The sequence below is a fragment of the Nerophis ophidion genome, linkage group LG15 (genome assembly GCF_033978795.1).
Source record: "Nerophis ophidion isolate RoL-2023_Sa linkage group LG15, RoL_Noph_v1.0, whole genome shotgun sequence".
Taxonomy (NCBI): Eukaryota; Metazoa; Chordata; class Actinopteri; order Syngnathiformes; family Syngnathidae; genus Nerophis; species Nerophis ophidion.
The window spans coordinates 11,246,019-11,259,640 of record NC_084625.1 but is presented as its reverse complement, the minus strand read 5'-3'; the positions used below and the strand labels follow the sequence as shown (position 1 = coordinate 11,259,640).

General features: G+C 38.1%; 1 protein-coding gene across 4 annotated transcripts in view; it reads left to right on the top strand.

Annotated features, from left to right (window-relative positions):
* Positions 1 to 13,622, top strand: part of steap2 (STEAP family member 2, metalloreductase) — a 50,356-nt gene that overhangs the window by 25,264 nt on the left and 11,470 nt on the right. For all 4 annotated transcript variants that reach the window (XM_061921509.1, XM_061921508.1, XM_061921507.1 and 1 more), the window contains exons 2-4: positions 1,442 to 1,830; positions 8,322 to 8,488; positions 9,992 to 10,519. In XM_061921509.1, coding sequence (XP_061777493.1) covers positions 1,488 to 1,830; positions 8,322 to 8,488; positions 9,992 to 10,519 — 1,038 coding nt within the window. In that variant the 5' untranslated portion in view covers positions 1,442 to 1,487. The remainder of the gene's footprint in view (positions 1 to 1,441; positions 1,831 to 8,321; positions 8,489 to 9,991; positions 10,520 to 13,622) is intronic.

Sequence of the window (13,622 nt, the reverse complement as noted above, 5' to 3'; positions counted from 1 at the left end):
GGGCATTAAAAAAGAAAAAGATAATCGACAGATAGATCTGACGTTGATGTTGAGATTTAGGTGTTGAAAGAAAAAAAATATTTTTAACACTTGTGAGTGGGACCCTTTTGGATTCTTAAGGTTCTTCTGGGAGGTTTTTTTTTTTTTTTTTAACTGTCATTACTCAAAAAATGATAACATTTAGAATTTAAACATTTTTTTGCCATTAAAAAAACATGGTTTTCTTTGAAAAAAAGGGCATAAAACATAAAAAACAACCTTCTATGGACAGATAAACCTGAAGTTGATCCAGAGATTTCAGCATTGGAAAATATATATATATATGTATGTATATGTAAATATATATATATATGTATATATATATATATATATATATATATATACATATATATATATATATCCATCCATTTCTACCGCTTATTCCCTTCAGGATCACGGGGGGCGCTGGTGCCTATCTCAGCTACAATCGGGCGGAAGGCGGTGTACACTCTGGACAAGTCGCCACTTCATCACAGGGCCAAGAACAAAAAATTGGCGTTACAGAAATACATGTTGGAAAAAACAAAATGTTCTTTTACTGCCATCTAGTGTCTCCTTTTAAGTCCGTATAAAACAAGTAAAATATCAACTGAGAATTTTTTAAAATGTTTGTTTATATATATATCCATCCATCCATTTTTACCGCTTATTTCCTTCGGGATCACGGGGGGCGCTGGTGCCTATCTCAGCTACAATCGGGCGGAAGGCGGTGTACACTCTGAACAAGTCGCCACCTCATCACAGAGCCAAGAACAAAAAATTTGCGTTATAGAAATACATGTTGGAAAAAAACAAAATGTTCTTTTACTGCCATCTAGTGTCTCCTTTTAAGTCTGTGTAAAACAAGTAAAATATCAACTGAGAATTTTTAAAAATGTTTTTTTATATATATATATTTGTATATATATATATATATATATATATATATATATATATATATATATATATATATATATGTATATATATATATCCATCCATCCATTTTCTACCGCTTATTCCCTTTTGGGGGCGCGCTGGCGCCTATCTCAGCTACAATCGGGCGGATGGCGGGGTACACCCTGGACAAGTCACCACTTCATCGCAGGGCTAAATATATATATACATATATTTATATATATATTATATAACATTATATAACTTTTTTTCTTTTTAAATCTTATGATTGAGACCGTTCCGGGTCCCCAGGACCAAACATGAGGGTTAAAAAAATATTCTCTGTTTCAAAAATAGAATATATAAAATAGAATAGAATATATAAAATAGAATAGAATATATAAAATATATAAAAATGGCCCCACGCACTTTAATTTTTCATTTTGCAGCCCTCAGTGGAAAAAGTTTGGCTGAAGTAAAAGTAGCCATTGTTGGTTTTTGAATGAACACATTCTTTCTTTTCTGGCAGCACTCGGGTCGTGGAAGCAGAAAAGCACAGACAAAGAGAGTCAAGGATGAGCGGCAATCGAAGCGCTCTGTTGTTGGCGTCCTCGTATGACGGGCAGGCCTACCTGCTGCCCCACGTGCACGAGTACAAATGCGGCGGCGTGTCCGTCCAGCCCACCGTGGCCATTTTGGGGTCAGGGGATTTCTCCAAGGGTTTGACTCTCCGTCTGCTGCGCTGCGGCTTCCACGTGGTGGTCGGCAGTCGGCATCCCCACCAAGCAGCCCGCGTCTTCCCTCACGTGGTGGACGTGACGCACCACGAGGACGCCGTCGGCAAGGCCAGCGTGGTCTTCTTGGCCATCCGCCGAGAACACTACGCCGTTTTGTTGGACCTCAAGCATTTACTGGAAGGTACTACTGCATGCATGTTGTACTGCGAGTACTTTGTATTTGTTGCACTACATGTCAAAATACTATGAAATACTAAGGGTGCACACAAGAAGGGATTCAAACCTGAATCATGATTCTTACTCATCCCGATTCTACATTGAATTATAATTGTAAGAAATTGATAGGAACATTTTTTGTTGTTGTTTTTGAATCAATTTTCAGAAATACGTTTTTATTTTTAGGAGCTTTTCTACCACGTCATCTGTTCTCAAAAAGTTTCATTCTAAGCATTACACCAAATAATACATTGTAAGAATCGTGTTGAATTGAAAATCGATTCTGAGTCAAATCGTCATCTCCAAAATCTGAATCCGATCGAATCAATAGGTGGCCAAAGATTCCCACCCCTCGTAATAGGAGTGCACAAAAAATAGAAATAAAAAATTTCATTAAATTAATGATTTTTTTAAAGTCAATTTTAGACCTTCTAGTTCAACCAGAAAAGAACTTTTCTAACCTGTAACATGTTTGAAAAATAGAAGGAAATATTGTTTTTATCATACCAAATACTGCCAGGAGGTAATGACTTGTCCAGGGTGTACCTTGCCTTCTGCAGCTGAGATAGGCTCCAGCGACCCCAAAAGGGACAAGCGGTAGAAAATGGATGGATTATACCAAATAATACATTGCATGAATCGGTATGAATCATGAATCGCGTTGAATCGAGAATCGACTGTGAATTGAATCGTCACCTCCTGAATCGTATAGACTCACAATCGGTTTGAATTGAGAATCGTGTTAAATTGAAAATCGATACCGAGTCAAATCGTCATCCCCAGAATCTGAATCGGATCGAAGCGATACGTGCCCAAAGATTCCCACCTCTAATAGGAGTGCACAAAAAATAGGAATAACCATTTTTATTAGAATAATACTTTTTTAAAGTAAATTTTAGGCCTTCTACGTGCAACTAGAAGAATATTTTGTAAACTGTAACATGTTTAAAAAAAGAAAGAAATATTGTAATTATTATACCAAATAACACATTGCATGAATCGGTATGAATAAAGAATGGTGTTGAATCGAGAATCGATTGTGAATCGAATTGTCACCCTCTGAATCGTATAGAATCAGAATCTGTTTGAATTGTGAATCGTGGTGAATTGAAAAACGATTCTGAGTCAAATCGTCATCCCCAGAATCTGAATCGGATCGAAGCGATAGGTGCCCAAAGATTCCCACCCCTAATAGGAGTGCACAAAAAATAGGAATAAACCTTTTTATTGAAATATTACTTTTGTTAAAAGTAAATTTTAGGCCTTCTATGTGCCACCCGAAGAATATTTTCTGAACTGTAACATGTTTAAAAAAAGAAAGAAATATTGTAATTATTATACCAAATAATACATTGCATGAATCGGTATGAATCAACAATCGTGTTGAATCGAGAATCGATTGTGAATCGAATCGTCACCTCCTGAATCGTATAGAATCAGAATCGGTTTGAATCGAGAATCGTGTTGAATTGATAATCGATTCCGAGTCAAATCGTCATCCCCAGAATCTGAATCGGATCAAAGCGATAGGTGCCCAAAGATTCCCACCCCTAATAGGAGTGCACAAAAAATAGGAATAAACCTTTTTATTGAAATATTACTTTTTTTAAAAGTCAATTTTAGGCCTTCTACGTGCAACCCGATGAATATTTTCTGAACTGTAACATGTTTAAAAAAAGAAAGGAATATTGTAATTATTATACCAAATAATACATTGCATGAATTGGTATGAATCAACAATCGTGTTGAATCGAGAATCGATTGTGAATCGAATCATCACCTCCTGAATCGTATAGAATCAGAATCGGTTTGAATCGAGAATCGTGTTGAATTGATAATCGATTCCGAGTCAAATCGTCATCCCCAGAATCTGAATCGGATCAAAGCGATAGGTGCCCAAAGATTCCCACCCCTAATAGGAGTGCACAAAAAATAGAAATAAACCTATTTATTAAAATAGTACTTTTTTTAAAAGTCAATTTTAGGCCTTCTACGTGCAACCCAATGAATATTTTGTGAACTGTAACATGTTTAAAAAAAGAAAGAAATATTGTAATTATTATACCAAATAATACATTGCATGAATCGGTATGAATAAAGAATGGTGTTGAATCGAGAATCGATTGTGAATCGAATCGTCACCCTCTGAATCGTATAGAATCACAATCTGTTTGAATTGTGAATCGTGGTGAATTGATAATCGATTCTGAGTCAAATCGTCATCCCCAGAATCTGAATCGGATCGAAGCGATAGGTGCCCAAAGATTCCCACCCCTAATAGGAGTGCACAAAAAATAGGAATAAACCTTTTTATTGAAATATTAATTTTTTTAAAAGTCAATTTTAGGCCTTCTACGTGCAACCAGATAAACATTTTCTAAACCGTAACATGTTTAAAAAAAGAAAGAAATATTGTAATTATTATACCAAATAATACATTGCATGAATCGGTATGAATCAACAATCGTGTTGAATCGAGAATCGATTGTGAATTGAATCGTCACCTCCTGAATCGTATAGACTCACAATCGGTTTGAATCGAGAATCGTGTTATATTGAAAATCGATACCGAGTCAAATCGTCATCCCCAGAATCTGAATCGGATCAAAGCGATAGGTGCCCAAAGATTCCCACCTCTAATAGGAGTGCACAAAAAATAGAAATAAACATTTTTATTAAAATAGTACTTTTTTTAAAAGTCAATTTTAGGCCTTCTACGTGCAACCCGATGAATATTTTCTGAACTGTAACATGTTTAAAAAAAGAAAGAAATATTGTAATTATTATACCAAATAATACATTGCATGAATCGGTATGAATCAACAATCGTGTTGAATCGAGAATCGATTGTGAATCGAATCATCACCTCCTGAATCGTATAGAATCGGAATCAGTTTGAATCGAGAATTGTGTTGAATTGATAATCGATTCCGAGTCAAATCGTCATCCCCAGAATCTGAATCGGATCAAAGTGATAGGTGCCCAAAGATTCCCACCTCTAATAGGAGTGCACAAAAAATAGAAGGAAACAATTTAATTAAAATAAAAACAATTTTAAGTCAATTTTAGGCCTTCTACGTGCAACCAGATGAATATTTTCTAAACTGTAATGTGTAAAAATACGAAAGAAATATTGTAATTATTATACCAAATAATGTATTTGCATTAATCGGTATGAATAAAGAATCGTGTTGAATCGAGAATCGAATCGTCACCCTCTGAATCGTATAGAATCACAATCGGTTTGAAATGAGAATCGTGTTGAATTGAAAATCGATTCTGAGTCAAATCGTCATCCCCAGAATCTGAATCGGATCGAAGCGATAGGTGCTCAAAGATTCCCACCCCTAATAGGAGTGCACAAAAATTGAAATAATTTTAGGCCTTCTACGTGCAACCGCAAGAAGCTTTTCTAACCCGTAAAATTTTGGGTAGAAAAATGAAATATTGTAATTATTACACCAATTAATACATTGCATGAATCGGTATGAATCAAGAATCGTGTCGAATCGAGAATCGACTGTGAATCGAATTGTCACCCTCTGAATCGTATAAAATCAGAATCGGTTTGAATCGAGAATCGTGTTGAATTGAAAACCAATTCTGAATTCAATCGTCATCCCCAGAATTTGAGTCGGATCAAATTGTTATGTGGTGGAATTTCTGACTTTATACTATATTTATTGTCTGTTGAAGTCCGAAAAAGAAAGTCTATCTAAAAGCCTATTCTGAATCACTGGGAAAGCAAATATAGGGGAAAGTTGAATTTGGGGTCACGCCAACTAGTCTACAAAATGTGATGACTGCTTGTTATGACTAGGAGATCCACGATTGTGTTGGTGCCAGCAGTGGCAAAACAAAAAGACGTTGACACATGAGGGAATCATATAAGAAGCCAATGGACCAACTTATTTTGATGGATTTGCCTGTTTTCGTTTGATTCTGGATCCTCTGGAGGACGATGTCTGTCTGCATGGGCAATTTGATCCAACCAATACTTTTTGATTAATGGGGAAATAAAAGTTTTGTACTAAAACTACTTTGTTTGCAGTGTAAGCTTCGGACAATTCCACCACAGTTAAGTGCCCAAAGATTCACGCCCCTAATAGGAGTGCAAACACACAAAAAATTTAAAATGTAATGACATTTTTTTTTTACATAAGAATCCGTTTTTTTAATGTAAGTTCGAGGCCATCCCCATGCAACCAAAAGGAGCTTTTCTACCACGTCATCTGTTCTCAAAAAGTTTAATTCTATTCATTACACCAAATAATACATCGCGAGAATCGGTTTGAATCGAGAATCGTGTTGAATTGAAAATCAATTCCGAGTAAAATCGTCATCCCCAGAATCTGAATCGGATCGAATCGCTAGGAGCCCAAAGATTCACACCCCTAATAGGAGTGCACAAGAAATACAAATAAAACATTTTATGACTTTTTTTTATTTTTTATTATAATACATTTTTTAAAGTCCCATCTTCGAGCGACCAGAAGGAGCTTTTCCAACCGGAATTTGGGACATGCTCTCCCTGAGAGAACATGAGGAGGTTGAGGTGGGCGAAGTTGGACGAGAGGGGCGAGGAAGTGTATATTGTAGCGTCCCGGAAGAGTTAGTGCTGCAAGGGCTTCTGGGTATTTGTTCTGTTGTGTTACGGTGCGGATGTTCTCCCGAAATGTGTTTGTCATTCTTGTTTGGTGTGGGTTCACAGTGTGGCGCATTTTTGGAACAGTGTTAAAGTTGTTTATACGGCCACCCTCAGTGTGACTTTTATGACTGTTGACCAAGTATGCGTTGCATTCATTTGTGTGTGGGAAAAGCCGTAGGTATTATGTGACTGGGCCGGCACGCAAAGGCAGTGCCTTTAAAGTTTATTGCCGCTCTGTACTTCTCCCTACGTCCATGTACCACTCCGTACAGCGGCGTTTTGAAAAGTCATACATTTTACTCTTTGAAACCGATACCGATTATTTCCGATATTACATTTTAGAGTATTTATCGGCCGATTATATCGGCAGTCCGATATCGGGCATCTCCATTTGTAAAACTTAAAAACGTTGCTTGGACTGATGAATGAAGAATCCACACAGATAGAAACACTGGGGACGTTTAGAAGACGTAACGGCACTTCTACTTCCGGTCAAAAGCACCGTCTAAACCAGGGCTAGGGAACCTATGGCTCTAGAGCCAGATGTGGCTCTTTTGATGACTGCATCTGGCTCTCGGATAAATCTGAGCTGACATTGCTTGACACGATAAGTAATGAATAATTCAACTTGTAATCACAGTGTTAAAACTAATGTTCAAAATATAAAACATTCTCGTGCATTTTTAATCCATCCATCCGTTTTTTTCTACCACACCTGTTCAAGAAGTTGCGTTAATGGTAAGAAGTTACTTATTTATTATTGGTTAGTGTGGGGCTTGCCCTCCTGGGGGTTCTTCAGACCACCAAACACCGACATGAGAGCCTCTTCAAGGGTTACAATATTGTTTTATTTTTCAATAAGTCTCTCAGTTGCTTTCCAGCAATTGTCTTTTTCTCTTTCGTTCTCGCTCACACTCTGGCTCCAGCCCCAACCCCAACCCTGTCTCTCCTCCTGGCTGCTGCTTATAACAGAGCGACAGGCGATTAGATAACAAGGCCCAGGTGGGCAATCTACGCACCTGTCGCTGATTTCGAGGCCGGTCATGGCAACTCCCTGCTTCGCTGCAGGCCCGCAGGCCACGCCCCCTCCACAGTTAGCTTCAGAATAACAATGTTATGACAAAGAATAAGAGACCTATTGTACTATAGAAATGTTGGTCTTACTTAAGAATGCACACGTTTAGTTGTGTTCAGTGTTAAAAAAAATAATTATATGGCTCTTACGGAAATACATTTTAAAATATTTGGATTCTTGGCTCTCTCAGCCAAAAAGGTTCCCGACCCCTGGTCTAAACGGAAGTGCGGTGCAGCACCTGCAGGGAGAGAACTGATCCAAAAGCAAAAGATGACGCCACTGAACAAATAATAACACAGCTATTCAGTTTCGGCTTGTTTTTTTGTTGCATTATTGCTGTCAGCAAATAAAAATCCATAAATTAGTCGCACCATTTTTTTAAGCCACATGGTCAAAAGTGTAGGAAAAACATCACAGCTTATAGTCAGGAATTTACGGTAATTATTTGGATGAGTACTTCTTACTTGTAACTTGTTACCAAGGGACAGACATTTTTTCACACACACCCCTTGAAATTCATGTTGTTTTTTATCCGTATGTGTCAATAAAGTTCTTTACGGACGCTAAATGTGCTGTTCTGCCCCCCCATATTACAGAATGAATATGATATTGTAAGTTGAAAAACTTATTCGGGTGTTACCATTTAGTGGTCAATTGTACGGCCTATGTACTGTACTGTGCAATCTACTGATAAAAGTCTCAATCAACCAATCAAAGTCACGTTTCCTTGCAGGAAAGATATTGGTGGATGTGAGTAACAACCGTCGGATGAACCAGTACCCAGAGTCCAATGCCGAGTACCTGTCCTCCTTGCTGCCACACTCCATCGTGGTGAAAGCCTTCAACGTCATCTCATCCTGGGCCATGTTGCAGACCACACCCAAAGACGCCAGCACACAGGTGGGGGCCTCGACATACACCTTTTTACTTTACTTGACTTTATCTAGTCTCTTCTTAAAAAGTTCACTTAGTAATCACGCATTGCTTCCAAATGATTTATTCACGCCCCCTGAACTGAAATAGTATTGAGAACTAGGGCTGCAACTATTTTGATCGTCGATTAGTCATCGACTCTCTTAGCGATTAATCGACGAGGCGGATAAGCGAACAAATATTCAGTGGCTGTAATTTAGCCATCAACTTTTAAATTTAGCTGGAGGTATTTTTAGACATGCAGGGTTTCCCCTAGGCTGCCAAGATACCTGTGGGGGCGGGGTTATGGGCATAATGTCATGGAATAATTTGCATAATGTGCTATGATAATATACTATATTATTTCTTTAAAAAGGCTCAGAAAATGTATACATACATTTAAAAACAAATATTTTATTATTAATTAGCATTAACCCTCACATATATATATACATACATATATATGAGGTGGCAACTTGTCCAGGGGTGTACCTCGCCTTCCGCCCGATTGTAGCTGAGATAGGCACCATTGCCCCCCGCGACCCCAAAGGGAATAAGCGGCCGATAAATGGATGGATATATATGGCCGTACCTGTACAACCTGAAAGTCGAAGGGGTGTGGCTACGGGTGTGGTGACCGCCAGTGTCTCCGAGGGGAGCCACATTTCTCGACGAGGCGAAGGCGGCCGGGCTGAGATTTTACATTTTTTTCCCTCCTCCACGGTGTAAGCATCCGACGGTCGGGGGCGGCCGGTGGGAGGAGGCAAGAGAGTCTGCAGCTGCAGGAGGAACGACGCAAGCTCTCCGCTCATGTCTACGGTAAGAGCCGACTTATTACCACCATTTTCTCACCGAAACCTACCGGTTGACATGTGGTAGGGAACCATGTTCGATTGACCGCTCTGTTCCATGGTAAAGTTTCACCGTCATCTTTCGGGAATGTAAACGAGGAAACACCGGCGGGGTTTGTGTTGTTAAAGGCGGCCGCCATACACCGCTTCCCACCTACGTCTTTCTTCTTTGACGTCTCCATTATTAATTGAACAAATTGCAAAAGATTCAGCAACACAGATGTCCGGAATACTGTGTAATTATGCGATTACAGCAGACTACTTATAGCGGGGATCAGTGCTGGAAAAAAATGTCCGCTACAATCTCTGACGGCACGGGCACGCGTCATCATACGTGTCATCATACCGCAATGTTTTCAGCAGGATAATTCTTGCGAAATTTAAAATTGCAATTTAGTAAAATAACCCGGCCGTTTTGGCATGTGTTGCAATGTTAATATTTCATCATTGATATATAAACTATCAGACTGCGTGGTCGGTAGTAGTGGGTTTCAGTAGGCCTTTAATAGTGGCATCGAGCCTATTTGGCGGATGTTCGGCGGGCCAAATGTGGCCCGGGGGCCGCCAGTTGAATAGACCTGCTATACATGATGTGTATAATGTTGGTACCAGTATTGACAGGTAGTGCATTTCTCCGCAGGTGTTTGTGTGCAGCGACTCGGTGGAGGCTCGTCATCAGATCATGGAGTTAGCTCGCCGGCTAACCTTCCAGCCGGTAGACATGGGAACTCTTTCCTCCTCCCAGGACATCGAGAACATGCCGCTCCGCTTGTTCCCGGGCTGGAAGGGCCCCGTCCTCGCCGCCGTCACCCTCTCCATCTTCTTCTTCGCATACTCCTTTGTCCGAGACGTCGTCCACCCGTACCTCAAGCACAAGCAGAGCCACTTCTACAAGATCCCCATCGAGACGGTCAACAGGACGCTGCCCACCGTGGCCATAACTCTCCTGGCGCTGGTCTACCTGGCGGGCCAGGTGGCGGCGGCGCACCAGCTCTACTACGGAACCAAGTACCGGCGTCTGCCCGGCTGGCTGCAGGGCTGGCTGCAGTGTCGCAAACAGTTAGGACTGCTCAGCTTTTTCTTCGCCTCGGTCCACGTTCTCTACAGTCTCTGTTTGCCCATGAGAAGGTCTGAGAGGTACCTGCTGCTCAACACGGCTGTCCAACAGGTCAGAAACCCTTTCTTCACCCTCTTGTATCTTTAGTTAACCATAAACCTCATAATCATATCTAATATAATATACAAGTGGAAATAAGAACGGACTCAGAATGTGTTCAGGATCAAACTCTTTGACTTACTGTAGAAACAACTGTAGATTTTACGGTAAAAAAATAGCAGCTCAGTGGCCTGAATTTGTGAGACTTGCTGGGCATAGTGATGCCGGATTCGTTCTTCCAAGGATGCGATCGGGCAAGAACACAGCGTACGGTAAGAAATAAAGATTTATTAATAAAGACTAAGAAACAGAAAGACTTGTACTAGGCAGAAAAAAACAAAAGCGCTAGCATGGGAACTAGGGAAATAGCCAACAAACTTGCACAAGGGCACAAAAAAGGCAAAACAAAACTTCTATCATGAGAGCTAGGGATAACTAGGTGTAGCACGCAGGTAGAAAACAATGAATAGCAGTTGTCACTTGTTGCGTGTAAGCAAATTAGGAGCCGAGACAGAATGAACAAAAGGGGCAGGCTTAAATAAGGCAGTAATCAAGAATAACAGGTGTGTGTAAATAGCGAGTAGCAGGTGGAACTAATATGCAACCATGGTGACAGAACAAACAGGAACTAAGGACGTCAAACAACAGAATGTGATACCAAAATGGAACAAAACAAGAATATGTGATGATCCGGGTAGCGGATCATAACAGAATTTTACCGTTAAAATAACAGGGGTACTGTTTTTATATTTACAGTAACGCACTGTAAAAACTACAACCATGGAATTCATGGTTAAGAAAAACTGTTGGCTCGGTTGCCAGAATTTTACTGTAAATTCATTTAAACAGTAATACACTGTAAAAACAACAAGCGTAGCTTTTACCGTAAAAAAAATTGGCTGCTAAGTTGCCAAATAACAGCGTTTTTTGTATGTACAATAATACACTGTAAAAACAAGCATAGCTTTTACCGTAAAAAAAAATGGCTGCTAAGTTGCTGAATTTTGCTGTGAAAATAACAGTTATCGTTTTTCTGTTTACAGTTATACACTGTAAAAACTGCAAATATAGATTTTTTTATGGTAAAACATTTGAATAAAAACTTTACTGTTAAATTAACACTAATCGTTTTTTCCACTTACAGTAAGGCATTGTAAAAACAACTATGGATTTTACAGTAAACAACTGGCAGCTCAGTCGCCAGAATTTTACCTTAAAAATAACATTGTTACTGTTTTTCTATTTACAGTAACACACTGTAAAAAATACAACCATAGATTTTATTGTTTAAAAAACTGTCATCCTGGTTACAATAATTTTACTGTAAAGTAACAGTACTACACTGTAAAAACAACAAGCGTAGCTTTTATCGTAAAAAAGAAAAATGGCAGCTAATTTGCCAAAATGTCACTGTGAAAATAACACTTATCGTTTTTCTATTTACTATTCACTGTAAAAACAACCAAAGGTTTTATGGTTAAAAAAAAAAAGACTGTTCAGTCACCAGAATCCTACCGTTAAATTAACACTAATCGTTTTTCCACTTAAAGTAATGCACTGTAAAAACAACTATGGATTTTACAACAACTGGCAGCTCAGTCTCCAGAATTTCACCTTAAATATAACATTGTTGCTGTTTTCACAGTAACACACAGTAAAAAGTACAACCATATATTTTATGATTTAAAAAGACTGTCAGCTTGGTTGCAAGAATTTTACTGTAAAGTAACAGTACTACACTGTAACAAGTGTAGCTTTTACCGTAAAAAAAAAGGGCAGCAAAGTTTCCAAAATTTTGCTGTAAAAATAACACTTATAATTTTTCTATTTACTATTCACTGTAAAAACAACCAAAGGTTTTATGGTTAAAAAAAAAAAGACTGTTCAGTCACCAGAATCCTACCGTTAAATTAACACTAATCGTTTTTCCACTTAAAGTAATGCACTGTAAAAACAACCATGGATTTTACAGTAAACAACTGGCAGATCAGTCTCCAGAATTTTATCTTAAAAATAACATTGTTACTGTTTTTCTATTCCCAGTAACACACTGTAAAAACTACAACCATAGATTTTATGGCATAAAAAAAATTGTCAGCTTGTTCGCAAGAATTTTACTGTAAAGTAACAGTACTACACTGTAAAAACAACAAGCACAGCTTTTAACGTAAAGAAAAAAATGTCAGCCAAGTTGCCAAAATTTTACTGTAAAAATAACACCTATTGTTTTTGTATTGGCTATTCACTGTAAAAACTACAACCAAAGGTTTTATGGTTTAAAAAAAACCTGACCGTTCAGTCGTCAGAATTTTACCATTAAATTAACGCTAATCATTTTTCCACTTACAGTAAATGCACTGTAAAAACAATTATTGATTTTACAGTAAACAACTGGCAGCGCAGTAGTCAGAATTTTACCCTAAAAATAACATTGTTACTGTTTTCCTATTCACAGTATCACAGTTAAAATTACATCCATAGATTTTATGGTTTAAAAAAACTGTCATCTTGGTGGCAAGAATTTTAATGTAAAATAACAGTACTGCACTGTAAAAACAACAAGCGTAGCTTTTACCGTTAAAAAAAAATGGCAGCCAAGTTTTCAAAATTTTACTGTAAAAATAACACTTTTTATTTTTCTAGTTACTATTCACTGTAAAAAACTACAACCAAAGGTTTTATGGTTAAAAAACAACAACTAACAGTTCAGTCGCCAAAGTTTTTTTTCCACTTACAGTAAAGCACTATATTTTTTGTTTTTTACTTTAAAAATCCACAGGTTTTTGTTTACAGTGTATTTATTATGCTGCAAGGTTACCATGAATTAACGTGGACCCTGACTTAAACAAGTTGAAAAACTTATTGGGGTGTTACCATTTAGTGGTCCATTCTACAGAATATGTACTGTACTGTGCAGTCTAATAATAAAAGTTTCAATCAATCAATCAAACTCCGTTTAAAGATTTAGTTCCTAAAAACAGTTGAATGCCCTCTGATTGAGAGTACTTCTAAATATAAAAAACATAAATAATTGTTCACATAAGCAGCACTCTTAAAGCAAGCAATACATCCAAAGGAAATACTATCAATAGAAAGCAATGGTGTCTACACTATT